Source organism: Scatophagus argus, chromosome 14 (genome assembly GCF_020382885.2).
Source record: "Scatophagus argus isolate fScaArg1 chromosome 14, fScaArg1.pri, whole genome shotgun sequence".
Taxonomy (NCBI): domain Eukaryota; kingdom Metazoa; phylum Chordata; class Actinopteri; family Scatophagidae; genus Scatophagus; species Scatophagus argus.
The window spans coordinates 1,985,272-2,013,180 of record NC_058506.1 but is presented as its reverse complement, the minus strand read 5'-3'; the positions used below and the strand labels follow the sequence as shown (position 1 = coordinate 2,013,180).

Genomic DNA, 27,909 nt, shown 5'->3' with positions numbered 1-27,909 from the left:
CAATGTTCCGTGGGTGGTTGTCGGGGTGTGTGTGTGTGTGTGGGGTGGGGATAGGGTAGCAGCGGGGGCTACAGAGGACCTCCAGAGTTCAACAGTCTCACAGCTTCTGGGAAGAAGCTGTTCCTCAGTCTGGTGGTCCTGCTCTTGATGCTCCGCAGCCTCCTGCCTGAGGGGAGAGGGGCAAACAGTTTGTGTGAGGGGTGGGGGTCCTTCATGATGCAGGAGGCCCTTTTCCTGCACCTGGAGGTGTAAATGTCTGTGGTGGTGGATAGGCTGTGTCCCACAGTCTTTTGTGCAGCTTTCACCACCCTCTGCAGAGCCTTCTTCTTTGCTGCAGAGCAGCTGCCGTGCCACACAGTGATGCAGGAACACAGGACGCTCTCCACCACACATCTGTAGAATGATGTCAGGACCGAACTCCCCAGTTCAGCACGCCTCAGCCTCCTGAGGAAGTAGAGGCGCTGGTGTGCCTTCCTGATGAGGCAGGAAGTGTTGTTGCTCCAGGTGAGGTCGTCCGTTATGTGGACGCCCAGATACCTGAAGGTGGAGACCACTTCCACTGCTGTCCCTCCGATGTACAGGGGAGGAAGGGGGAGATGTCTGCCCCTTCTGAAGTCCACTATCATCTCCTTGTTCTTCTTCACGTTGATGCAGAGGTTGTTCTCTCTGCACCAACCCTCCAGGTGTTCCACCTCCTGCCTGTAGTCGGCCTCGTCGCTGTTGGCGATGCGTCCAACCACAGCTGTATCATCCGCAAACTTCACTATGAGGCAACTCGGATGTTGTGCTGAGCAGTCGTGTGTTAGCAGGGTGAACAGGAGGGGGCTCAGCACACAGGGCTGGGGGAGCCGGTGCTGAGGGTGAGGGGGGAGGAGGAGATGTCGTGGATCTTTACAGACTGCAGCCTGTCCATCATGAAGTCCAGGACCCAGTAACAGAGAGTGGAGCTCAACCCGAGAGTACTGAGTTTGTGGATCACCACAACCAAAACCACCCAACTGGTGTGCAGAAGCAAAGATGGCACAATTTGTGTGCGGTGGTGTGTGCTTGTGTGTAGGACCTTGCATTAGATTAACTGAATTTTTGAGTTGTATGGCACGGAAAATGTATATACTGTTTGATGTACTTTGCAAAGAACTAGCCCTGGAGCGAAAAGGGCATTGAAAATCAAAACCTGATCAGACAGGATTTAATTTAGTTTTGCTCTAATGCGATCCTTAAGAAACACAACAGCATAAAGTATGACCATGGGTTTCATATACTTTGTGTAACAAAACATCTAAAAATGTCTAAATATCTAAAAATCTAAAAATCAGATGGTAGACTCTGGGACACAATCTTGTCAAATTGGACTTGAAAATGTTTGAGAGCCACTGCTCTAACAAACCAATCTTTAGAGCAACCCCTGCTTACTGGATCTGTTTTATAATCAAGAGCTACAACCAAGTCACTCCATTTAAATGAAGTACAAATGGCTTATCACAGCACAGAGGCAGTGATTAATGTTACATCTAATGTAGCCATAGCTGGCTGCACTGCACTTCATGGGTTTGGGATGATCAGGTGTTCCTTTAGAATGTCCTACATAGAAAAATCTGACAGATGCATGTGCTGCCTCGCTTTGCAAAAGGAAAATATACACATAGTTCGATAATACAGATGAAAAAAACATATCCTGCCACAAACATTAACACATTTCACACAAATGTTATAAGTTTTATATTTTTATACTGATTATTTTCTTTAAAATGCTTGATTGGGGTAGAGAGTGGGGATGCCACGATGACTTCAGCATCACATCCTTGTCTCAACCCGCAGACCCTTTTTACACTTGTTTTAATTTAATTCTGACACCCAGAGTAACTTAATGCAAATGCCAGTATTTAAAGATTCAGGACAATCTATTTATTACATCTCTCTTACATTGTGATCTTCAGCATCAGATTTTCAGGAACTTGTAATGATTGTTAGGGAATGAAATCCATATATCCATATATATAAACCTACTGATGACCTACTGTTTTCAGATGATTCTGATCAGATGCCCTTGAGGTATGAAATGATTCCAATTTCTCAAAATTGCAAAGTGACATCCCATCAGTTTTCCTCATGGGATCATTAAAGTTTCATCTGCTCTCATCTAACCACTGGGAAGTGCTTAACGAGAATAAAAAAATTGTTGAATGCTGGGGTCTTTTGACCTGTGTGACACAATGGACTGATGGAAGACATTGCATTATATATGCAATCATCTTACAGGAAGTCATTAGAAACAGCTGCATGGCCACATGAATTTCATTACATTTTATTTAGTCAAATATCAAAACCTTAAGTCTAAGGAGGCATGAATTGTAAGGTTTAGCAAACATATTAAGACTATTAAGTGTAAATATAATGTAAAGAAAAATTTATAAATACTGTACATGTACAAGCAGTGGAAGCACTACAATAGTACCCGGTACAGAAGGATAGGGGAACATAAATATTTAATCTAAATTATAAATATTAATGTAATCATGGAATAACATGTATCAGGATTTCATTTGTAGCATGGACTGTAAATATATTTGAATAAAATAATGCAGCCAAATGAAAGTAAAGACAAGAAAAGACCCAAAACATTCATACATTCTATTTCATTCAAAATGCTCTAAGACATTTAAAAAGAAATGAAAACGGGATACAAGATGAAATGAAAATGATAAAAAATGAACAAAAGGGCAAAGTGCAATTTCAAGTAGTCTGAAATTTTAATAACACACAGAAAAAGAACATATACTCTTTTAGACTAATTTAAAAGGTGTTGGAGTTAGGGCAAACCTCATATCCTCTAGATGTTTCTTCTTACTATACATGCAGCATAAAACTAAACCCTGTTTCACTCTGTTTTAAGTGTGGAACAGTAGGCAGGCTTCTCCCACAGACAAGAAGCTGCGGTCCTTCAGTGTCAAACTGACAACACACTGTAAGCCTGTGTACAGATCTGAGAAATACTGAATTGCTTTTGTCTTTCAGGCTCTTTAATAGACCTAGTTAGAACACAGGGTGTGAAGTTGTTTTTAGACCTGTTTTGTTTTCTTTATTTCTTTTTTTTTTTTTAAACAGTTTTTGGTGAACGGTACATTTTGCTTGTACTTCCATCCATCCATCCACTTTCTATACTGCTTATCCGTCAGGGTCGCGGGGGAGCTGGAGCCTATCCCAGCTGACTACGGGCGAGAGCCGCGGTACACCCTAGACTGGTCGCCAGTCAATCGCAGGCTGACAGACACACCTAGGGGCAATTTAGAGTAGCCAATTAACCTAATGTGCATGTTTTTGGTATTGTGGGAGGAAGCCGGAGAACCCAGAGAAAACCCATGCAGGCACAGGGAGAACATGCAAACTCCATATAGAAGGGCCCAGACCGGGATTCAAACCTGGAACCCTCTTGCTATGAGGCGACAGTGCTAACCACGGCACCACTGTGCCGTACTTGTACTTATCTTTTAAATTATTTAAAATTTACTACATATTCTTAGCTTGGGTTATCCTTAATCTGAAGTGAAATCACAGGGACTGACAGGGATGAGGTACAGAGACTGTCGGAGTGGTGTTCAGTGAACAACCTGGCACTGAACACCACAAAAATGAAGGAAATTATACTGGAATTTAGAAGGAAATGTGACGCGGACCCAGCCCCTCTCTGCATCAACGGGGTAGAGGTGGGAAGGGTGGAAACACGTAAATTCCTGGGCATCCACATCTCTGAGGTCCTCTCCTGGTCACTTAACACCACGGAAACCATTAAGAGAGCACCGCAATGACTCCACTTCCTCAGATTGCTCAGGAGGAATGGCGTGGAGCGTAAGCTGCTGGTGGCATTCCTACTGGGTGATCATTTAGAGTGTGCTCACATACTGCATCACAGTGTGGTTTGCAGGTTGCTCTGTGGCGGACGGAAAGCACTGCAAAGACTAATAAAAACAGCTGAAAAGAGCACTGGATGCCTACTGCCCCCACTGGAAGACTTTGCTATGTCATGTTACCTCTGTAGGGCTAAAAACATTAGGAAGGACCCTACTCACCCTGGATGCCACCTGTTTGAACTGCTGCCCTCAGGCAGACGTTACAGAGCTGCCAAAACAAACACCAGCAGATTTAGAAACTTTGTTTTTTTCCCCCCACAGCCATTACCTAACTGAGCAAACAGCAAATTATTTGTTTACAACTGCCAAAGCTGCTATTCTTGCCGTATGCTGCACTTTAAACTTAACTTTAACTTTAAGCACTTATGTTTTTTTAATCACTCAGCTCCTATGCCATTTCATTCCTTCATCTTTGTCTTTTAAAACATCCTCCGTGAGTTGAGTTGCTGCTCCCAATTTTGTGTGTATGCACCACTACAATCAAATACACAAGAATCTAACAGTCTAACTGCAATAATAGCACCAGTGTACTCAGTATTTATTTATTCTCTCTGTAGCCGCTATCATTTAAGACCCACAGCTGGTCCAGTTTGACAATTTGACAGAAGAGAGTTTTAAAAAGTGAACGTGACATGACATGTTAATCATGTATATTGTAAATCCATAAAAACCCAGTGCGTCAACAAAGTTTTAACAAGGTGTATGATTTGTATATCTTGCCTTCTTGTTTATCACAATATCAAAGAATGTCTTTGACAAATTATAAAAAAAGCAGAAAAAAATCATATTTTTAAAATGTATTTATAGTTTTTATTATTGTTATTTTAACACTTAGGCTTCATTCAGGTCATCTGCTTACATGGACTGAGGTTTTGTTTGGTTGTTTTGTTTTCATCACATTCCTGTTGCATATGTGATTGATTTGGCATTCAGATAGGCATTTTCCCCACCACTTCCCCACTACTCTCTGTCTCAGTATTATTAAAACTAAATATCTCAATTAAAGGGTTTTATAATTTTCTGAACATGTGTAAATGCTGGCCATATTGTTCAGATGTCATGCCCGGGTTTCAGGTGTTTCTCATTTTCACTGTTGACACTCTTCCTGTCCCTGTTCACTGGCAGCTGTTACGCATCAGCTGACAGTGTGAGACCCTGAGCATCTAAGCTATTTGCCTGTACTTTCAGTACATGTTAAATAACATCACTGAACTGATAAGACAGATTAGTTTTTTGTCCTCTCCTTTTTAGTTGCTCCAAGCTGTTTTTCAGGAGAAACAACACTAATGGTGTAATGATTGCATGTGCTCTCCATTATCTGACTGCCACTACACACTTAAAGCTGTCTCTGCTTACTCCCACCATTGTAATGATGAAAAATCCTTGACGTGAGCTTCGAGGCTGCCCACCAGTTATCTGTTTCTTGTGATTAATTGTGACAAGGCAGCACCATCCATTTGGCATACATACATACCAGCCAGTACCCATGACCTTGAATAGATGAATGCTAAGTGAATAATTATGAATAATTTATGGTAATAATTTCTTGTATTATTGAATGCCTTACATTCATAAAGCATTAGCACTTAGTGTGTTTCCACCATATGTGGCTGTCCTGTTGGTTCTGATGAGCAGTTTAATCAAACAAAGTTTTTGAGGAAGGGAAAGGAAGATTAATAAGGTCAGCTATGATCTATGCAAATATGCATGACGTGACAGTACACTGGTTCAGTTATTTCAGTTAATATAAAACATTTTGTCATACACAAGGTGTAGGCCTGTAGATGTACAGAAATGTCCAGTTTAGCATTAGTTAGACGTATATATACATATATATACACATATACATATATACATATATAGATATAGATAAAGATATATCTATCTATCTATCTAGAGAGAGAGAGAGAGGGGGGAGAGAGAGAGAGATTCTAGAACATATCAAAGACACTAAAGACATTCACGCTTCTTGACTGGCTTTGTGACACACAGGGATTCTGGAATCTTGAAGTAATTAAACTCACCAACAACAGACAGTTTCCCCACATTCAGGATTTAATCTCATTGCAGAGACTACTGAATGTTTAGAGGACAGCTTATCGAAAGTGTAGTCATGTCTGATGACAAAGCAGCGGAGACAGTCCAAGACAAGGAAAACCATTCTGGGGTCACCATGGACCAACCTCAAACACCTGCCTCTGGTTGTGAACCCACAGCCGGAGCAGAAAACGAGAACCAGCTCCAGGTGTTTGTCACTGTGCTGACAGTGAGAGTGTTGACCAAGTGCAACGCTGTCACGAACCGCAACCAGGAGGAGTGGGTCGCCCACATCAAGAGACTGGTGAACCAGACGATGGAGGGACTCACCGTCACTGAAGGCTTCTGCCCAGACATCAAGAGCACCAAGAAAGCATGCAAGGCTGTGATGAAGGAGCTGCAGAAGAAATTCTGCGGTAGGCGAATGCTGGAGACTCTAATTTTATTGGAGGATCCAGTCGTGGAAGCAGAGATCGTCCGATGTTTGCAAGCTCACGTCAAAGACCTGTCTGCTCGCCTTGCAAAGAAAGCTGCAAACTCCGGAAAGTGGTGGAAGGACATGCTCCAGGTCGTGGCCATCACTGCAGGTTTTCTGGGTGCCTTGGTTTTATTGATCCTCCTCCCATAAAGCAACACACCAACAGCTGCAGGTGGTATTATTATTATTATTATTATTATTATATATTATTATTATTATTATTATTATTGTTATTATTGTCAGTTGCTACTGTTTGAGTTAGCGTAACACGTTTCTTTTGTTGTGTATTTCTGTACCCAGGTGTATGACCTGCAAAGAGCTCTTTAAAGTCACTAAACCATCAGTCCTGGCTGACTTCTGTCGACTGGATTTCAGTCATCTCAGTAAAGATCTGAAGGACAAAGGCATGTGAATGTGGAAAATGCAACACCACATCAGCGACAACACCCGCAATGTCACTTGTCAGTACCTCAGTGATCGGTCCAGTGTGGGTTTCATCTGCTGCAAATCCATGCAAATAAAAACTTGTATATGCATTATTAGTCACGCAGAGTGATACTGCCTTTACTGACCAGGACGTGAGTCCTGAACTGCAAGCTGATGTTTCTTCAGCGAAACTAAATAAATAGTGAATGTAAATAGTGAAAGGGGTGTCTGATCTCCTTGTAAGAGGTACACAAAGGACCTGCAAACTGTGAAAACATACCAACCTGTGAAACAGCTAATCGCTGGAGTCACCTGTCACAAATCTAGAAGAGTTGTTTTGGACAGACTGTAAAGTCGTCATGGGATATATAACAAGAGATTTTCACACATGTTCAGTTTCTCACTGACCGTCTGGTCAGTAAGGTTCATTTGTGAGACCAGGTAAGTAAGGCCTGTCTGTAAAGCAACAAATCGAATGCACTCTACCGTTGATTAATAATCATCAAAGATTTGCAAGGACAAGCATATCAAGAAGAAATAGCGATACTAAGCCGAGGTAAATTACCATTACCAGGGAATAGCAAACTTCCCCACCTTGGTCTACTCAAGGTGGGAGGACGACTGCACAATTCATCTCTTCCTGACACGTTCAGACAGCCGACACTTACAGTGGTGTAAGAAAGTGTTTGCCCCCTTCATGATTTCTTATGTTTTTGCATGTTTGTCACACTTAAATGTCTCAGATCATCAAACAAATTTAAATATTAGACAAAGATAACACAAGACAGGCAGGCAAATCAAGTGTGGCCAAGGGTCTAATGTAGTAGGTGCCAAAAATGAACTCACTGCAGCTCTAAAGGAAGTTGACCCTGAAAGACTGACAACCTTCCTTGCAGAAAAACAGTGTGATTTTGTCTTTAATGCACCTTACGCAAATCATGCAGGCCGAGTGTGGGACAAATAAGGACTGTGAGGAATGTTCTCCACGCTACACTCACACTCCCACCTGCTCAAGTCAATGATGCTTCCCTGAGGACCTTTCTATATGAGGCAACAGCGACTGTGAATAGTCACCCTCGTACAACAGAGAATCTGAACGATCCCAACAATTTGGAACCACTCACTCCGAATCACCTCATCGCCATGAAGGATACCACTCCTCTGCCTGCCCCTGGAAAGTTTGTTAGGGAGGATTTGTATGGACACAAACGATGGCGTCAAGTACAGTTCCTGGCAGAGCAGTTTTGGAGCTGCTGGAGGAAGGAGTATCTCCACAACATCTTGGTCATGGTCAAGAGAAACATTCAAGTAGAAACATGTTATTTTGTTGTGTATTCTGTACAAAGCGCTTACGTTGGTTTATGACCCGCAAAGAACTCATTAAAAAGTCACTAAACTATCAGTCCTGGCTGACTTCTGTCGACTGGATTTCAGTAATTTCAGTAAAGATCTGATCCCAGGCTGGGAAATTGCAGTGCAGCAGCAGCATTACACACAGTGACGATACTGTAAAAAGAAAAAAAAAAACGCACTATACAAAGCAATATAAAAATGTATATATAACAAATAAGCAGTACTGAATGTTGAAAATAAAATATAAGGTTCAGTGAACTGCATGTGTAAAAACATATAAAGTGTGTAGTGACTGTATGTTATGACCAGAGTTTTAGCTGTTATTGTACAGTGTGATGGCATGTGACAGGAAAGATTTCCTGGAGCTGTATCAGCCTGTGGGAGAAGGTGCTCCGCTGTCTGTCTACTGTGCGATGGAGGGGGTGCTGATCATTGTCCATGATGGATTACAGTTTATTCAGCGTCGTCCTCTCCACCACGGTCTCAAAAGACTCCAGCCTGAGACCAAGTACAGAGCCAGCCTTCTTGATGATCTTATCAAGTCTGTTAGTGTTGCTGGCTCTGATGCTGCTGCCCCAACACACAACAGCAAAAAAAAAATGGCGCTGGCAACAACAGGCTGGTGAAAGATCTCCAACATCTTGCTGCACATGTTGAAGGATCTTCTCAGGAAATAGAGTCTGCTCGTCCCCTTCTTGTACACAGCCTCGGTGTTAGATGTCCAGTCCAGTCTGTTGCCGATCACCACTCCCAGGTATCTGTAGTCCTCCACCTCTTCCACCACCTCCTCCTGATCTGTAGTGGCTGTTATGGCGTCCTCTTCCTCCTGAAGCCGATCACCATCTCCTTGGTCTTGCTGACATTCAAAATTCGTTGAATTTTCTTTCTATTGTCTGTGGAACATCTTAAATTAGAGTCAGTCAGTGCAGATTAGCAGAGGTTATATACATCCTGATCAGACTCTAAAGTAAAAAGATGAGTAAATATATTTGGAAATATATGAATAAAAATGCAAATAACTGAAGGAAAGCCTGTCTAGTACTAAGCATGTAAATAATACATATAAAATATAGTATAACAAATATTTAACGCTTATTAATCAGTTTTGCTTTCTTTCTTCTTTCATTTATCTGCATTTGCTGATCTGTTTTTATGTGCCTGGGTTTACTTTTTATGTGTGTGTGTGTGTGTGGATGATGCCACATCACACACACACACACAAAACATTTGTGTTTCTGGTTAGTTAGTTAGTGCATTATAATCTTTCACTATGAGAGGACAGAAACCCATTAAGGTCCATGTAACTTGGCTGTTTTGCGAAGTGTGTTTCTTCAGCCAACGTCCTCTGCTTGGTGTCTGTCGCCGTCTGTAAAGCAGATAACTATCTGAAGCCCCAGAGCCGTTTACCTCACGGGATTTACTCCACTCAATGATTAACTTTGCACGTTTGAAATGGGTAGATCTGTTTGAGCAACTGTTTGACAGCAACTCCTAGGAATCAAACCCAAATCCTTCTGGAGACCAAAGAAAGATGTTGTAAAAGTAAAACAAAATGCTGCATCTGAAAGCCATGATTGGTCAGGAGCTAACATGACATCTGCCACATCTCTCGTTCATGTCATGACAAGAATTTATAATTTAAATCTGTTGATCTGATACAGAGACCATTTTAAGAGACATTTTAAGAAACAAAACTAACATGTAGCCTGAATCAGTCGCACTTAATATCTCAAAAACAAATCACCCACGTATAGCACCAAAGGACTGACTTGGTACTGAATGGGTCTAATTTTTTGTTTGTGTTCTTTCACTTTTTCATTGAATTTCTCCCTGTGTTGGGTCGAAAGCTGATTTAAGTCACTCCACCAGAAGGGTCCAGTTTCATTTAGAGTCCTCAGGCCGCAGTTTACGAAACCACGCTTCAGACATTCCACATGATGATAAATCACTGGCTTCATCTGTAAGGCATGATGGATCATTTGAATCAGTGCAGTGTTACTAATTATCAGAGTAATGGCTGACCCTTCTGAATGTCAACACCCATAATGACAAGCTGCTTTTGAAGGGAATGCCAATAAGGAAGCCACATGCTAAAGTGCTGGGTGCAGATTGCATGCGACCACTATTGACTGACTGATGGGGGAATGTCTGCAGTGATTGTGAACTGAAGCCTCTGAAATGTCTTCTCAATGGGATGAATAATGGGTTTGCAGTTTGAAACCAATCAGCCAAAAAAAAAAGAAAAACCTCACAAAGAAATATACAGTAATATTTTTGATTAAGCAACAACAGCTCTTTTAGCATTTTGTATAATAAGCAAACAAAACAAACTCTCAAAATATCCAAAAAGTAACTTTTCTTCCACATACTTTTCTTACCAAACGGGAAAAATACAACCGTACACCTTCTGATGTCAAATTTCTCTCTTCAGCTTAATTGGTGGGAGGATTTGAACCAAGTTTAGCTGAGTCCTGTCATTCGTCAGATTTCAGTTGGCTATAAGGCTAGATTCAAGATTCAAGAGTCTTTATTGTCATTACGTGAGCATAACGAAATTTTGTAAAGATTCTCAGCTTAAAGGCACACGTATAATTAGCACCAAAAAATATAAAATGAACACTTAAGAAAAACATAAAAATATAAAACACAAAGTTAAGTAAATAAAGTGCACTTAGGGTCAGTCTACGGTATGCTGTGAGTGGTTGATTGTATGTGTGAGAAGGTGTGTGTATAGAGGGGAGAGGGTGTATGTGTGAAGTCCTGTAGGGGGATGGGAGGTGAGTGTCTCACTGCAGGGGGCTGTTTCTTTTACAGCTCTGGGAAAGAAGCTGTCCCTGAGTCTGTTTGTCCTTGTTTTAATGCTACAAAACAGTTCATTGCCCAGGTGGGTGGGATCTGTAGCAATGCGTCTTGCCTTTTTCTGAACTCGGGCAGTGTAAACTGAGTCCAGATCTGGTAGACTGCAGCCCACAATCCCCTGTGCTGTCCTCACCACCCGGGCTAAGTCCTTCCTGTCCTGTGCTGTGCAACTGCCATACCACACAGTCACACTGAGACACAGGAAGTGTCACAAAGTTTGTGAGCAGCTGAGAAGAAAGTCCAGTCCGCTTCAACTTCCTGAGAACGAAAAGCCGTTGTTGGGCCTTTTTCACCAGGTGTGAGGTGTTCACTGACCAGGAGAGGTCAGAGGAAATGTGGATGCCCAGGAACTTAATGCTGTCCACCCGTTCAACCGCCTCCCCAAGTATACAGACGGGAGCGTGATCGGTCTTCCTGGACCTCCTGTAGTCCACTATGACCTCCTTGGTCTTGCTGATGTTCAGGATGAGGTTGTTCCTGGAACACCACTGTGTCAGGTTCTGGACCTTGTCTCTCTAATGGATCTCATCATTGTTAGATATGAGACCCACCACGGTGGTGTCGTCCGCGAACTTAACGACCCTGTTTGTGGGGTGGATAGCAGAGCAGTCGTGTGTGTACAGTGTGAATAAGGCAGGGCTGAGTACACAACCTTGCAGCGTGCCCGTGTTGAGGATCAGTGGGGCTGATGTAGACTCTCCTATCCTCACCACCTGGGGCCTGTTGGTGAGGAAATCCCTGATCCACGAGCAGAGCGAAGTTGACAAACCCAGGTTGTGGAGCTTCAGGGCCAGCATATCCGGGGGGACAGTGTTGAAAGCCGAGTTGAAGTCCACAAATAGCATCCTAACATAGGTGTTAGGATGCTGCAGGTGAGTCAGGGCCGTGTGAAGTGCTAACGAGACAGCATCCTCCTTCGAACGGTTCTCCCTGTAGACAGACTGCAGGCTGTTCAGGCCAGCGGGGATGGCCTCCTTGATGTATCTTGGGAGGATCCTCTCGAAGCACTTCATGATGACTGGGGTCAGAGCGACAGGTTGATAGTCGTTGAGGCAGGTGATGGTTTCTTGGGCACAGGCACAATAACGGAGGACTTCAGGCACACAGGGACCATGGACAGCTGCATGGACAGGTTAAAGATGTCCAGAAAGACTTGGTCAGTGCATGACTTCAGCGTGCGCCCTGACACCTTATCTGGACCTGCAGCCTTGTTGGTGTTGATCCTCCTCAAGGCGGAGGTCACTTGGTTCAGCTGCAGGACGAGAGGCTGCTGCTGCACCTCTGGCTGAGGAAGATGTGCAGTTCTTCTGCTGCTTGGAGAGTCGAAGTGTGTGAAGAAGCTGATTAAGGTGTCAGGCAGAGTGGGGTCATGGCTGACCTGCTGGTTGCTGCACTTGTAGTCCGTGATGGTCCTGATGCCTTTCCACATGTTACGTATATGTTGCACTTTACTCTTGTAACTGGCCAAGGTAGAGCAAATTATATGCAAGACTGCTCATAAAATCTGAAAAGAAATATTAATCCTAGTTCATCATATTTTATGAGCTCATCATGTACAGTAATTTATACCTAACATTTTCCATTTTCTTCACTTACTGGCAGCCATTGGGTCTCATTTCAAACCCACAGGAGATGGAATAATATTAATTTGTAAGAGAAGCAAATATACTTACTTTCCTTAACCTTTACCACTTGCTCTCTTTAGATGTCACATGAAGAACCAGACACCCATTTAACAGCATTTTCACCACACAAAGTTTAGTATTGGTTTCACAATGGAGACAAAGACTGATCTTCTGGAGAAAAGTCTTTTAAACATGAAAAAAGAAAAAAATGCATGACAACAGTCAAAATGACTGGTTGTGTTGTTCTAAGCCATTTGATGGGACCCAGCTGACAACAGCTATAAGAAACATCTGCATCCTTTAACAACAGCTGCATGGAAGACTTTGCAGCCGCACATGCTCACAAATGTAGTTAATAATTCATGTTTTCTACACGTTTTCTTTAAATTCCTCCCAAACATCAGATTGTTGTTTGGCTCATAATGCAATAATGGAAATGGAAAATGTTTGTTCAGTCTGTGTGTATCAGTATTTACCATATTGGTATGCCGTTGCATCAAGGGTCATTTTCTAAAGAACTTTTGAAATCATTTTCTAATTTTACACTCTCCCCTAACTCAGAATATCTTTTGATATACAATTTACATATGAACCATGTGCTTGTTCTATAAATACATATATATGTTTTTTACCTATTAAAGCCAATTTTTGCTATACCACAAAAAAAGAAAAAAAATAAATTCTTGTGAATGAAGCCACAAGGTCATAACAGTGTGCCAGCAGTGAGTAACATATTCTGTACTTAAAATGTCCGTCATACTTGTACCGTGAGGAGTATTTCTCCACTATTTCTGATTCACGTCTCGACTTTGATGGAGCACTGTGATAGAATTGGATTCCCATATGGCTGTCTCCTCTGACCCTGCAGTGGCAGAAGGAAGTGACAGTATGAGTAATGCTATTCACCCAGTGTGGTCCATTGGACTGAAGGCTAGTTATTGTGCGATGAGAAAACAATGATCTGTCTTAAATATAAATTCTTTGTCACCTGTTCTGTCATAACCTTCTTGTTTCATACACGTTTTCCAAACTATTTTCCAGAGAATGCTAAAGATAAACAAATTTTGTACTTGGTGGAGATTTGTGGTAAATGGAACTTTTCACAGGTGCTGACATTATGGGCAGTGTAGTGTGGTGCTCATTACGGAGTACATTCACTTTATGTTTTGTGGTTGGTGGCTCCTCTATTGCTGTTAAGCATCATTTTGAATACTTGAATATCTCAAAAAGACACAGCACTTCACAAAATGATAAATGTCACATTTGTGACCACACATACCAGGTACTATACCAGCCATACTGGTATATGATTTTTTATCTATTTACTATACAGAGAGTCTATATCTGTATAGTCACTATATCTGTAAGTCCAGGAGGAGGGAGCTGACTCACAAATGTATTTGCTTTCATTTCAGTCTCTGTTTAGTGCTCATAGTAACATCGGGCATATACTGCAGAGATGGGGTTTTTTTTTTTCCTTTCTTGAATGGTGCTGAGAAAGCAGCTGCTTCTAGTTATCATTTTTGGGTCTAGCACATGAAATATTAATGTAACAATGGTGTGTCACATATCAAATAATAATAATAAAAAAAAGGTTTGGAAAATAACAATAGAAAGCGTAGGATCTATTTGGGTTGTGAGCAGAATGTTGACAGTCTTCATGTGACTGTCATTCTGGGGATTTTGCAGTATATAAAGAGCTCACAGCTGATACTTCTGGAGATTATTCTCAAATTTGTGTTTCAGCTGACAAACATAGCCACATGAGATAAGTGTTTTCTACAGTTGTATTGTTTTGTCATTTTTGTCCTACTTTCCAGTAGTCATTTCCAAATCCCAATGTGCATTATCTTCCATGTCAGTAGTTTTGGCCTGGTGAGGATATAAACAACCAATTGACTTCTCACTTGCTGCTACTGTTAACCCGACAACAAGGATTTTTATTGTGAGACTGGAATCCAACCAATTATACTTGGGTATTTGAGTAAATGTGTTTGCACGCCACCAAATTCAATAAAATATAACCAGCAAATACAATTTTAGATGGGCAGAAGCTAACAAGAGAGGACCTAAGTACACCTTGAGGGACTAGCTAGATTATACACTATGTGGAAAAAAATATTGGCACATACCTCTTTATAATTGAATTCAGATGTGGATAGGAGGCTGTTTTTCAGGGGTTGTGCATGATCCCTTAGGCAATAAGAATGAAGACCTTGAATATACAAAACATATTTAACATAATACAATATAACCACAGTTATTATTAGTATTGCAGTTAGTAATTCATTGATGTTTGCCATACGAGGAGAGCCTTATGCCTGTTTATTTATTTAAGGAATAACAATGGTGCAGTAGTGCCTGGTGAAGTGGGTATACACTTAATTTACCATATAATTTATAAGTATTATCAGTGAACTGTACTGCATAATATGCAGGAACTTCCTAAAAACAGCGTATAGAGTCAGACAAAAATGATCCCTCATTGCTTCATGAATTCATTAGACGTGTTTGTATTTTCTCATTGTGTTATTATTTTGTCTCTGCTCAGGACATTTCTACGCATCAATGATTCCAAAGAAAGACACTTTTTCCTCTTAATACTTTAAAGGTACAATATGGAGCAATTGTCAGTTGCTCTGTGTACACAGCAACACACCATTAAACGGTAGATAGATATTTGGTAGGTACAAAAGGACAACTTGTTATGCAAAATGTCTCTTTTCAGTGTTAATTGATGTCATTTTTTGAGCAGATGAGTGTCAGCATGGAATGTCCGTAGCCTATTCAAGATTCGGATACCCCACCACAAACATCCCAAACATCCTGCTGCCAGATTGGCTCCCCTGAGTGTGTGACTGGCCATTTTCCCCATGACTTAGTAACACAGTAATGTTGAGCATTGTCATATGTGATTACCATAATTAACAAGGTGCTGTTGTTAAAAAATGCTCACCATGGTTGACATCTTAACTCTTAAGTTATAGATGAGGAGACAGCATCTCTGTGACTGTGGCGGATGGACTGAGTGTGATATTTTGTTTCTCAGCCTGCAGCACACTACTACTGAATGATGTGCATCAGAGAGGATTTAGAGGTATTCATGTGCAATGTTGCCTGAAAAATAAGTAGTTATATGACATGTAAATGTATATACCTTGCACTTCACCAGTGAGGTATACCTGTTTTAGCCAAAGGTCTTTGGGACTGAATAAAAGTGGCAAGAATCAACATTTACTTCATCCAAAGCCATACAATATTACTGTGACAGATATACTATATGAAATACAACAGAGGATTACAGTCTCTTGGATACAATTTTTCATCACCATTGTGATGCTAAATTTAGCTTGTTAACATGGTCACAATGAAAATGCTCACATCAACTTGTTTAGTGGCTATAATGTTTAACTTGTTCATCAGCTCAGTTAAGCATAGCAACAATGTAGCATTTATGAAATAGCACTAAATACAAAGTACAGCTGAGGCTGATGGGAATGTCATTTATTTTGCAGGCAGTTGCTCATAAACTATCAATCATACACTATAGTTTACTATAACATACACTAGAAAAAACATCTAAGCAGATGGGACATCTGACCATTACACCATACCATTGCCATAGACTTTAATGACACCACATTCTAAATATATGGACATTAATATGGAGTTGGTCCCCTTTTTCCAACTAGGAGCTATCCTAGGCCAGTCCTAACTATAAGCTTTGTCAAAAAGGAAAATTTTAAGTCTACTCTTAAACGTAGAGAGCGTGTCTGCCTCCCGGACCGAAACCACAAGATGGTACCGCAGTAGAAGAGCTTGATAACTAAAGGCTCTGGTTCCAGATCTACTTTTGAAGACTCTAGGAACCACGAGTAACTCTGCATCTTGGGAACGTAAAGCTCTGGTGGGATAATAGGTTTCTATCAACTCAGAAATGATGGTGCCTGGCCGTTCAGTCATTATCCAAAATGTCTTGGTATGCTAAAGCGTTAAGATTTCCCTTCCCTGGAAGTAAGGGGCCCAGCCCAACCCCTGAAAAAGGTTTGTCCCAATACTTTTTTCCCTATATACTGTATTTTATCCTGGCAGTGAAGCTAGAGGATAGGCAGAGACTGACAAAAATCATGTTGATTCACCTCCCTGGCACCATGCATATTCAGCATCTTCTCATCCCAGCTCACCACATTTTTGTTACACCTTTGTGCAGCTCATCCAGATGCACAAGGTAGCTTTTGGCATCCGTGGCTGACGTGCAGCCGTACACATGCCTAACATGAAACGTCACTTTGATTACATTCAGGCACAAAAACTGTGTGGTTAGCTATTGGAAAACAAAGGTAGTATCTGGTTCCTTTTACTGTGAGCCCAAATTCCAGTCTTCGGTGTGAAAGTTGTGTGTGTCTGGCCAATACTGCCATCTCCAGAGCATAGCTTACAACAGTAAATAAATAAATATCCAGCTGCAACTTTATCTTGCCACACTGATGACATTTAATGTCATCACCACAGTACACACAAACCTTGCTGGCATGAACTGCATTTAAGACAAATGTACTGACCGTCAGCTGAGTATTACAGCGGGACACTTTTTGACAGTGCCACCCTTCACTGGCCTCTTTCCAAGTGCTGGATCTCACAAGAGCAGCCAATTTGGAAGCTGTCTGTTGTCTGATGTTAAGGTTTGAGACCTAATGTGCCATTTTGTCAGCAAGATGCCTTAGATGGGGAAAACCCTGTGAAACCATGACCTGAATAACTGACATGCTTGCTATGAACAACATATTATTTATGCTAACTTTGGATAAATAATCAGTCAGTTCTGATCATTATGATTATGTAGGCTTTCTGTATTTGTGATTAAACAATTTGATTCATTTTCACTGTTGGCTTTGCTCTGTATAATTTTTCATTATTGGCAAAAATAGATGGCGTTTTCCTCTGCCAGACATTGTGTTTGTATTACATTCTGGTCTACTGAGTCTCCTGTTAGCAGAGAAACTATCTGTTCCTTCTCTATGACTGATTTCTCTCTATATCCCTGTTGAACAGTGCTGATAGATTAGCAGTAAATATTCTAATAAGTAGACCCAGAAGTGTATTGTAGTTTAGGACACTGCTTGTGCTTTTTAAAGGATACTTTCTCCAAAGAACATAAACAGTAAATAAACAGAACTCCCAGTGTGTCTGCAGTGGAAATATCTACTGTCACCCCAAATTCAGTGGAACCCTTACAGCAGTGTTTCTTTCTTGTTTCAGAAATCTTTATGTGGTTTCTCACTGTGATCTACAGATCTTGCTGTGAATATTTCTGTATTCTGCACAGAAGGAAGCAAGAGACATGGCCATGTTATAAATTGTGGGAGTATTATGCTGCTGTTGAATGCATTTTTGTTTCTTGTGAGCACCAAAGACAAGTTCCATTTTTTGGGGTTGACAGGAATCATATCCAAACTGCAACATTTCACACTAAATCTGTCTGGATAAAGAAATATCCATCCAAGTAACTCAGCCAGTTCCCACTTTAAAAGTTGAAGACACTCTGGAAGGTTGTTTAAATGTCAGTACCAGCTGGGAATACAGTTTTCCACAGTGAAAAAAAGGATTACTAACACTCTTCTTTCCAGAGTAACCACTGACAAGGTGCCCTTGAGCACTTAACCTCTGGTAACGCCACAGGAGTGACTCAGTAGTCAGGATAAGAGGACAGAACTGAACTGCTTCCAGTGTCAACTGAAACGTTCCCTCAACAAACTCACTTAATAACCTCAGAAGAAGACAAATAAAATGATTTTTAAAAAAAAAAAAAAAAAAATCTGCCTCCTGTTGCACCTTCACCTGCATCCTTTTCTCCTTTTCAGACTTGGCTCACATTCAACTAAATCGTACAGCACCACCGCTGCACCTGCCAGAGAAATAGCGGGAGAGGGAGATAACCTTTTATTTTTACATTTTATGACCTGGTTCATTTATATACTGAGGAATCGGTAAAAGTTTTTGTCAACATTTTAACTGTGTGCAGGGGTTTTCAAGTATGTTGTGCTGGCCTTAATATTAACGCCATATTTTTATCTGTTTGTTGGCTAGATGTGGTACTGAAGCATTTCTCTCCAAAATGAATGGCCCCTGTGGAAAATTGGTTCCTGTATATTCCTCAAAGAAAAGTGGAGACAGACATAACTAAGGGCATAGGTTTGTTTTACCATTATAGGGACAACCAGTATCAGCATTATTGTGCACACTTCACACTTGCTTTTTTCATCGTTGACCCCAGATCTAGATGGGCCTTTACAAGTCAGCAAATGAAAAATGCATTCTGACAAGTGAAAAATTCAGTGGATCAGCAGTTCAACAACATGCTATGAGAAACTGCAATCAGATTTTGTGATGATAGACTACACCCATCCAACAAGACTGCATAGAAAAAAGTGCGATCCCAATACTAGTCCAGGAGAGTGATTAGTGAAAGCGACCAAATTACCTTTCAACTGAATTGCCTAATGATTGACTTGAAACTCCACAAAGATTGCCAGATCAGTCAGGATGTCCAAGAGTTATTATTTTTCCCTACAGTAACCACATTGGCTAACAATGTGAGAAATGATAAAAAAAAATAAGCAAACACAAGAAACTTAAAGGTTAAAACTGACTAATTGATGTTAATGATAGACAGAGCTGAAATTAGGTTTAATTCTAGGATGTATAGTCTTATCTATTCAATCCCATTTAAGGGACTGAGCTTTAAATGGTGAGCCTGAACCACAAAGCTAAATAAGGCTCTGTTTATTCCATATCAAATGTGCATCGTTCTTAGGTCTAAGTTAAAAAAAACAAAACAAAACAAAACAAAAAACAAAAGAACACACACACACAGTTTAATGGCCATTACTGACCCTTAGGACCTTTAATGTTTACTTCCCTCCATTAGGGCCCCTGAAAATGGTTGTGCTGACTTACTTTTGGGTGTTCTAACCAAAAGTTTTAATTTCCTTTGAGACTTTGCAGATTAAAACTATTCCTCTTCACATTAATGGTAACTTTACAAGCCTTGTTCTGTCTATATTCTATAAATAAATGTAAATAAATGCTTTGTCCCAGAGTCCCACCCCGTCTGGTGGACCACCATGGGACTTTAGTTCAGAAAAAAATCTGTACGGTAGTTAATGGCAAGAGACAAATTATTTTTTGATTGCATTTGAACAGTGCCCTGGTGTTTGTTGCTTAAAAAACAGTTTGTCATAAAACTGTTTAAGACACATAATCAGAAGGATAACAGTCAACAGTTGTGTAAGTATTGTTGTCTCCCTCAACACTTACTTAAACACCAGACCTCTACTTCCTCATAGGTGCAGCTGTTAACATGACCAGACTTGTATTAACTGTGTCTGTGACTTCTTAGTACCCTTTCTACACCAAGGTAATGCCCATGTCAGTGTTTGTGACATATGGGAGAGATGAGAGATGTAGTTCACTGAGCTTTTTCACACAAAATTGTGATTCTTCACTATCTATACGACAAACGGCAGCTTTCCCGACTTACAGGATCATCTTTAAATTGCATCAATCAGTGACATAGTTTAAATGACATCAAAAACAAATATTTGTTCTTGTTCAATGAGGTCGCATGACACATTACTGTATCAGTACAATTTGGTAATTTATGAAAATATTGGGGTTAGTGGTTAGTGCTGTCACCTCAAAGCAAGAGAGTTCCAGGTCTGGTCTGGGCCCTTCTATGTGGAGTTTGCATGTTCTCCCTGTGCCTGCGTGGGTTTTCTCCGGGTTTCTCCGGCTTCCTCCCACAATACCAAAAACATTCACATTAGGTTAATTGGCTACTCCCTACTCTACATTGCCCCTAGGTGAGAGTGTGTGCGTGAGTGGTTGTCTGTCAGGGTTTCCCCCCCCGGAACCCTGACGGAAAAGCAGTATAGAACATGGAAGGATGGATGGATGAAAATATTGCAACCGCAGGTTCGGTTTCCTGATACTGTGATAGCTGAATATCTCCTTCCATTTTTGGCCTCATTCCTTCAAATCCTCCTCACACCTTCATATCCTCTGCATTCAGCACCACACACAGACTGCACATGATAGTTTTGGGGCAGAATATGTTAATCTGTGAACCTGAAATTTTTTGTTTTGCTCTATTTACTGTGAATGCTGTGTGTGTGACCCTGGGGTTACACTGCTTTGTATGTGAGGCCTGGTTGAGGTGCTACATGTATATGGAAAGTGTGTGATAACTTGTTCTGAGGCTTGCAGACTAATCAGCTAGATGCTGATGCTTTTTGTACTGAATCCATCTACCCACATCTGTGAGCTTACTCAGACTTTAAGGTATTTTGGATTTAAAAGACTGTTTGTGCCAAATTCATAACATCAATTAATTTAAAAAAAAAGAAAAAAGAAAAGAACTGGCACACAAAGCTCAAATGTTGTTCCATTCCATTACTGATACTATCAATAAATCTTCTGCCAAAGCCAGGTTTAAAGTGGTGTAAATACTGCATTGAATTTTGAGTCTGGATTTCTTGTAAGTTCTATTAATATTCTGTTGTTCCTATGCATAACAAGATCCTTGTATTTGGACCTGTATAGATGATGCTGATGTTGTTCTGACCTGGCTGTATGAATCAAATCAACAGACTAAATGTGGTAATTAAGGTGCACAGGTCATTTCCCTGGGCATACAATAGTACCATAGTATCAGAATGATTGTTTTTGTAAACACATCTGTATGTAACACAAATGCATTTGCATATAGAAATGGAGATATAGAACAGAAATATGTAGTAATGAACTCCAGTGTCAGTAGATACACCCATCACTCCCTCATAAGATATGTAAACACACTCTTGTATGGTTTTGTTCTCGTAGTTGGTCATGTTTTGGTACTTAGCTTTGAGGCTTCCCAATTTTTATCTAAAAGTGCTAATGCACTGTTGATTCATTTAGTATGTAAAAGGTGTATGCAAAGAGGTAGTTTTCTTTTTCAGCTCGTTCATCTCTTGATGTTTTTGGGATCAGAGTGGAACTCACTGTCAAAGTGTACTGCTGACAGTGAATACATTTGCTACTCATTAAAGAGACCTCTCATGTCTTTACTGTTGTGATCTAAAGGATGGAGCATGTGTCACCATTTTGTATTTAAAGTCAGGGATGAATTTATCTCCTCAAGGATCACTCAAAGGTTGCATCTCCTCCTCACCAGGATTTGGTTTTATTATTTTAATCTTTTTTTTATCATTCTTTTCATCTTTTTTTTTCTTTAGTTTTTTTAAGCAATTCTGGTTGTTGTCTGGTTGTCTGATTGTTGACTCTCAGTCCCAGGTTTTGGTTTTGTGGCTTGTCTAATCCCAATGCTTTGGTACTTGACTACTTCAGACCTTAGTTTGATCCCTGTTTGGTGAAATAGTCACTTGTACTTGAATTTAGTTCTTTTCATTTTCCTCTTTGTGTTTTTACTTTACACTTTTACACACTGAAAAATGTTTAAAATAAGGTTTGAAATGTAATTTAAGACTGGATTAGATTAGATTACTTCAATTACTACAATCCAAACAGTATTAATAATATAAACAGAATGAAATAGATACATCGTGAGAACAGACATATACAATATCGATGGTGCTACATGAATTGTTATGTGATAGCTTAAAAAGCGCAGGTGAGTGCATAAGCAGTAGTGTGGCAGCGATAAGTGAATGGAAGCCAACAGGTAAAGAGTCAGCAGAGAAAACAGTCATAGTGCAAATGTCCAGAGGAGTGTGGGAGTGAAGAGCTTTGTGGCGGAGGGGGGACAAGAACAGAGGTGGTTGAAGACAAGATGGTGAGACTTCTTAACCAGAAGTGTTGAGGGTCAGAGAGAGTTTCTCAGAGATTTGGATACACAGAAACTCATATGGATTCAATTCAATTCAAAGCAATTTATTTAAACAGCACCAAATCACAACAGAAGTTGTCTCATGACACTTTCCAATTACAGCAGGTCTAGACCAAACTATATAATTTAATTTTGGGTACTGAGAGCCAACAAAACACCATGAGCAAGCACTTGGTGACAGTGGTGTGGAAACTTCTTTGAGAAGGCAGAAACATCGGAGAAGACCCCAGCTCAATGTGGGCGGCCATCACCACTGGTTTGGGGGGCACAGATTGAGGTGTGTAGCAACAGTGATAATAAGAGAGTATTAGAACTATAAAGAAAAAGTATTAGCAATGACTATGATGATATAGTAGTAATAGTAATAATAATAATGATGAGGTAGAAACAAGTGGTAATAATAGTCCACGGTGTCACAGTGGGAGTTCTGGACATGATCCATGGGAACCTGTGAAAAGAGAAAGCACAAAGACTCTGGGGAAGAAGCCAAATTAGTGACACCCATTAACAGGACATGAATATGTACAGAAGGGCAGTTAGAATAGGAGAGAGAAGCTAAATGCATCATGGGAGGTCCCCCAGCAGTCTAAGCCTATAGTAGCATAACTGGGGGCCAGCCTAGGTGGGCTATAACTATAAGCTTTATCAAAAAGGAAAGTTCTAAGTCTACTTTTGAACGTAGAGAGGGTGTCTGTGAAAGTGAAAGAAGGCAGTCCTTGAGGACATATCTTGATCAAAAATAACTATTCCTGTTTATTTTTAGTGGGGCTGAACGCCAAGGTAATGTCATTCAGGGTTCATTTTATGTCTTTAAGGCATGCTTGAAGTTTAGATAGTTGGTTAGTTTCATTTGATTCACTGTGTTTCCTAATAATATCACCAATGGGGAGCATATATAGCGTGAATAATATATAATATTGGTATGAGCAAAGAACCTTAGGGAACTCCACGACTAACTTGTGTGTGTATGGAGCATTCATCATTAACATGAATGAACTGAGTTTGATCTGATAAATGAGACTGAAACAAGCAGTTACAAAGCAGACACCACCCTGTCACCAGGGACCAATAGCCAAATTAATACGTGGGAAGTAACAGTCTCTTAGGGGTTAATGAAGGGTAATTTCGAGCACTGACTGTTATGAAACCAGCTGTTGTTTGTTGAAGCCCCTCTGGCAGCAATTACAGCCTCAAATCTTTTTGAGTATGATCCTATAAGCTTGGCACACATATTTCTGGGCAGTTTCTCCAACTCTTCAATGAAGAACCTCTCAAGCTTCATCAGGTTGGATGGGGAATGTTGGTGCAAAGCCATTTTCAGATCTCTCCAGAGATGCTCAAAGATGGCTGGGCCACTCAACATACACAGAGTTATCCTGAAGCCACTCCTTTGTGATGTTGGCTGTATGCTTAAGGTCGTTGTCCTGTTGGAAGATAAACCTTCACTCCAGTCTGAGGTCCAGTGCACTCTGGAGCAGGTTGTTAGCAAGGATGTCTCTGTTCATTGCTGCAGTCATCTTTCCCTCGACCCTTACTGGTCTCCCAGTTCCTGCTGCTGTAAAATATCCTCACAGCATGATGCTACCACCACCATGCTTCACAGTAGGAATGGTATTGGCCAGGTGATGAGCACGCCTGGTTTCCTCCAGACATGATGCTTGTCATTCATGCCAAAGAGTTAAATTTTTGTTTCATCAGACCAGAGAATTTTGTTTCTCGTGGTCTGAGAGTCCTTCAGGTACCCTTTGGCAAACTCCAGGCAAGCTTTCATATGCATTTTACTGAGGAGTGGCTTCCGTATGACCACTCTACCATACAGGCCTGATTGGTGGAGTGCTGCAGAAATGGTTGTCCTTCTTGAAGGTTCTCCCCTCTCCACAGAGCAACCCTGGAGTTCTGTCAGTGAACATTGAGTGAACATTGGGTTCTTGGTCACCTCTATGGCTAAGACCCTTCTACCCCTATCACTCATTTTAATTGGGCAGCCAGCTCTAGGAAGAGTCCTGGTGGTTCCAAACTTCTTCCACTTACGGATTATAGAGGCCACTGTGCTCTTTGGGACCTTTGATGCAGCAGAAATCTTTCTGTACCCTTCCCCAGATCTGTGCCTCGACACAGTCGGAGGTCTTCAGACAATTCCTTTGACTTCATGGCTTGGTTTGTGCTCTGACATGCACTGTCAACTGTGAGGGCTTATATAGACAGGTGTGTGCCTTTCCAAATCTTGCCCAATCAACTTAATTTACCTCAAGTGGACTCAACTCAAGTTGTAGAAACCTCTGAAGGATGATCAATGGAAACAGGATGCACCTGAGCTCAATTTTGAGTGTCTTGGCAAAGGGTGTGAATACTTATGTACATGTTACATTTTTAGTTTAGTTTTTTTTTTTTTATAAATTTGCAAAAAATTCAAGCAAACTTGTTATGAGGTATTTTGTGTAGAATTTTGAGGGAAAAAATAAATTTAATCCACTTTGGAATGAGACTGTAACATAACAAAATGTTAATGAAAAAAGCTATGTGAATACTTTCCGGATACACTGTATATATGTATATACACGTGTGTGCATATACAGTATATAGGTCAGGTCAAGGTCAGGGTGAGTGTGTGTGTGTGAGGGAAAATGGGGGTGGAGTCATGTGAGTGATGTATCAGTAAAAGCCAAAATGTCGGCGGAATGATGCGCGGAGCATGCTCCTTGAAACCAAGATGGCGGGTGGCCACAAGGTATGGTTTACGTGGCAAACAAAGGGACATAGGGGGAAGACCCTTGGGTCTAGTGATTTGGGTTCCATGGTGTGGAGCTGCATTTCCAATTAGCTGAACATGACCTCTCGTGGTGCAAATAAGCTACACTTCTTACATGTACCAATCTCACTGAAGGAGGCAGAGGAAACGTGTGACACACTGATCAAAATAGACCAGGAGAGAGAGAGGGAGACAGAGAAGCCATCGCTGATCAATAAATTAAGATAGCCAGCAGGAATTAACTAATGCTAAAAGACTGCAAGATAAGTGAGAAAAACAGGAAGCAGCTAAAAATTAAAAAAGCTAAAAAATATTGTTATCTTTACAATCTAAGAGCAAGCTATTTACCTCAGGAGAAAGAAGAGAAAGAAAGACAAGTAAGAAAGAGAAGAAAGAAATAGAAGTAGAGGAAATTTTGGACTTCAGCATGTGGACACAAAAATGACAATTTGCCATCTACTCTACTATTTATCATTATTATTAGTAGTAGTAATAGTAGTATGAATGAGCAATATCAAATCTAATCCCTCATGAAGTACAGCATCTGCTTATATCAGCTTTTACATCAGCGAAAGTAATACTTTCAGACCAGGTTCTTTGTTGATGCACGTGGCTTGATTTTAATGGAAAGAATCCAGGGGAAGTGTTTGAAATAAATACTATAATCTACATCATGATTCAAACAGACTAACATAGAAATATAATGTTTTTTGTATGTTTTTTTTTTCTTTTTTGGAGAATCTCAACTCAAATATAAGGCAAGCATGGAAGTAACATAATTCAAGATGTATGCCAGCCGCCGTGACAACCAGACAATTTGATTTGACCTAACTTTGACCTGAACTGACACATTTGTGTAATTACAATGATTTAATGATATAATGTTTAGTGATAATGTTATTTTAAAATGTATACACGTGTATATAGTGTGAAACACGACTGAATTGTGAAAGGTGTTTTCCACAAGTAAGTCCAGAAATTTTAACTTGGTGATGACAGCTCCTAAGCCTTAATAGCATGTATTTTAGAGTATATTCATGCCATTTTTATAGTGCAGTTTGTTATAAACTGCCTTCTCATCAAAATCCCACAGTCACATTTGTACCTTACAAAGAGCACTTTTACCTTACATCAGACATGATGATGTTGGACAACAAAATGCACAGTATTAATTATTCCTTGAGGCCTCAATCTCTAATACATTTTTTTGTATTTTCTTTCTCTCTTCCTTCCAGATGCAATGTGGACAGCAAAGTCTCACGAGTGGCGTGGCTCAATCGCACCACCATTCTTTTTGCAGGAAACGAGAAGTGGTCTCTGGACCCTCGTGTCGTCCTGATGGAAAACACAGCAGTCACAGAGTACAGCATCAAGATCCAAGACGTTGACGTCTATGACGAAGGGCCCTATGTCTGCTCAATCCTCACAAACAAGAAGCCAAAGTCCACAAAAGTGCATCTCATTGTTCAAGGTCAGACCTCCCAAGCCCTCTCAGTGATTGTATTCAGCTACAGCAAACAACCCATCATAGCTGGAACATTTTTTTTTTCCAGTATGGGTGTTCGTTTTTACAGATGAAGAACTGTAAACCGAAGTTATTTTTGTCTGGATTTGACCAGTACAAGTTTTCATTCATATCAAATAAATCTTCCCCCTGTTTTAGGATGGTGTGTTTAGATGGAATTCCGAATGCATTAGAAGTGGTGATGAAACCAGGATTCAATTTCGATATAATTTCAGATTGCTGATGGATATTGATTTAGAACAGAAAATGTTGAAAAATGCCCTGGCTCAGTTTCATTGTAAAGTCCCACTAAATCAGCTATCAGAGACTTTTCTTATGTGTTATGATAAAATCTATTTCCTTCATGGTGAGTTTCCACAAATAATTAGCACAACTGCTTGTATTTGAGGTTTATATCATATCCCTGGACCAAAATGGGGGGGGGGGGGGGGGGGGCAGATCAGATTTCTCTCTTTTTATTCAATTTTATGAAGTCATAATTAGGAATTTTTCACACTGTATAATTCAAGATGATATCTCATCAACCCTTAATTGATGGTGAGAAGCATTAGGCTATGGTTTTAATCAAACAATAGACAATCATATTCTCACACAGACAAGGAAGTACATCTTCAATTATACTTTCCCATGGACTTTATCTGTCTTTTTCCCTGACCTTGAATCAGCCACCATCTCGATGCTCCAAGCTCACACTTTAAAGTAAAACAAGATCTGCAGAATGGGCAAAGGTGGGCCTTGATATGACAGCAAAACACTGGTGGTGGTGCTTTGTGTTGCTATGCGAAAAGAGCGAACAGTCATTATGTATGTGAGACAATGATGTCTATCAGTGCTGTGCTGCAGCAAACCACCAGCTAACTCGTGCAGTAATTTCTCCATGTCAAGTATGACATAGGGAGAATTTTCAAAAAATGTTGGAATTATTATAAAAATGACACAAATTGAAGATTTTCTTCCTTCATAAATATTGAAAAATCCAAGTCAGTTAGGTATTTTAGTGGAAGATATGCATTTGCAATAATGCAATCCAAAATATTAAATAGCTGTTGCCAGTAGACATAAA

General features: G+C 40.4%; 1 protein-coding gene across 1 annotated transcript in view; it reads left to right on the top strand.

The window, feature by feature from the left end:
* Positions 1–27,909, top strand: part of opcml (opioid binding protein/cell adhesion molecule-like) — a 160,940-nt gene that overhangs the window by 61,966 nt on the left and 71,065 nt on the right. Inside the window, exon 2 of the mRNA XM_046410194.1 lies at positions 26,557–26,792. Coding sequence (XP_046266150.1) covers positions 26,557–26,792 — 236 coding nt within the window. The remainder of the gene's footprint in view (positions 1–26,556; positions 26,793–27,909) is intronic.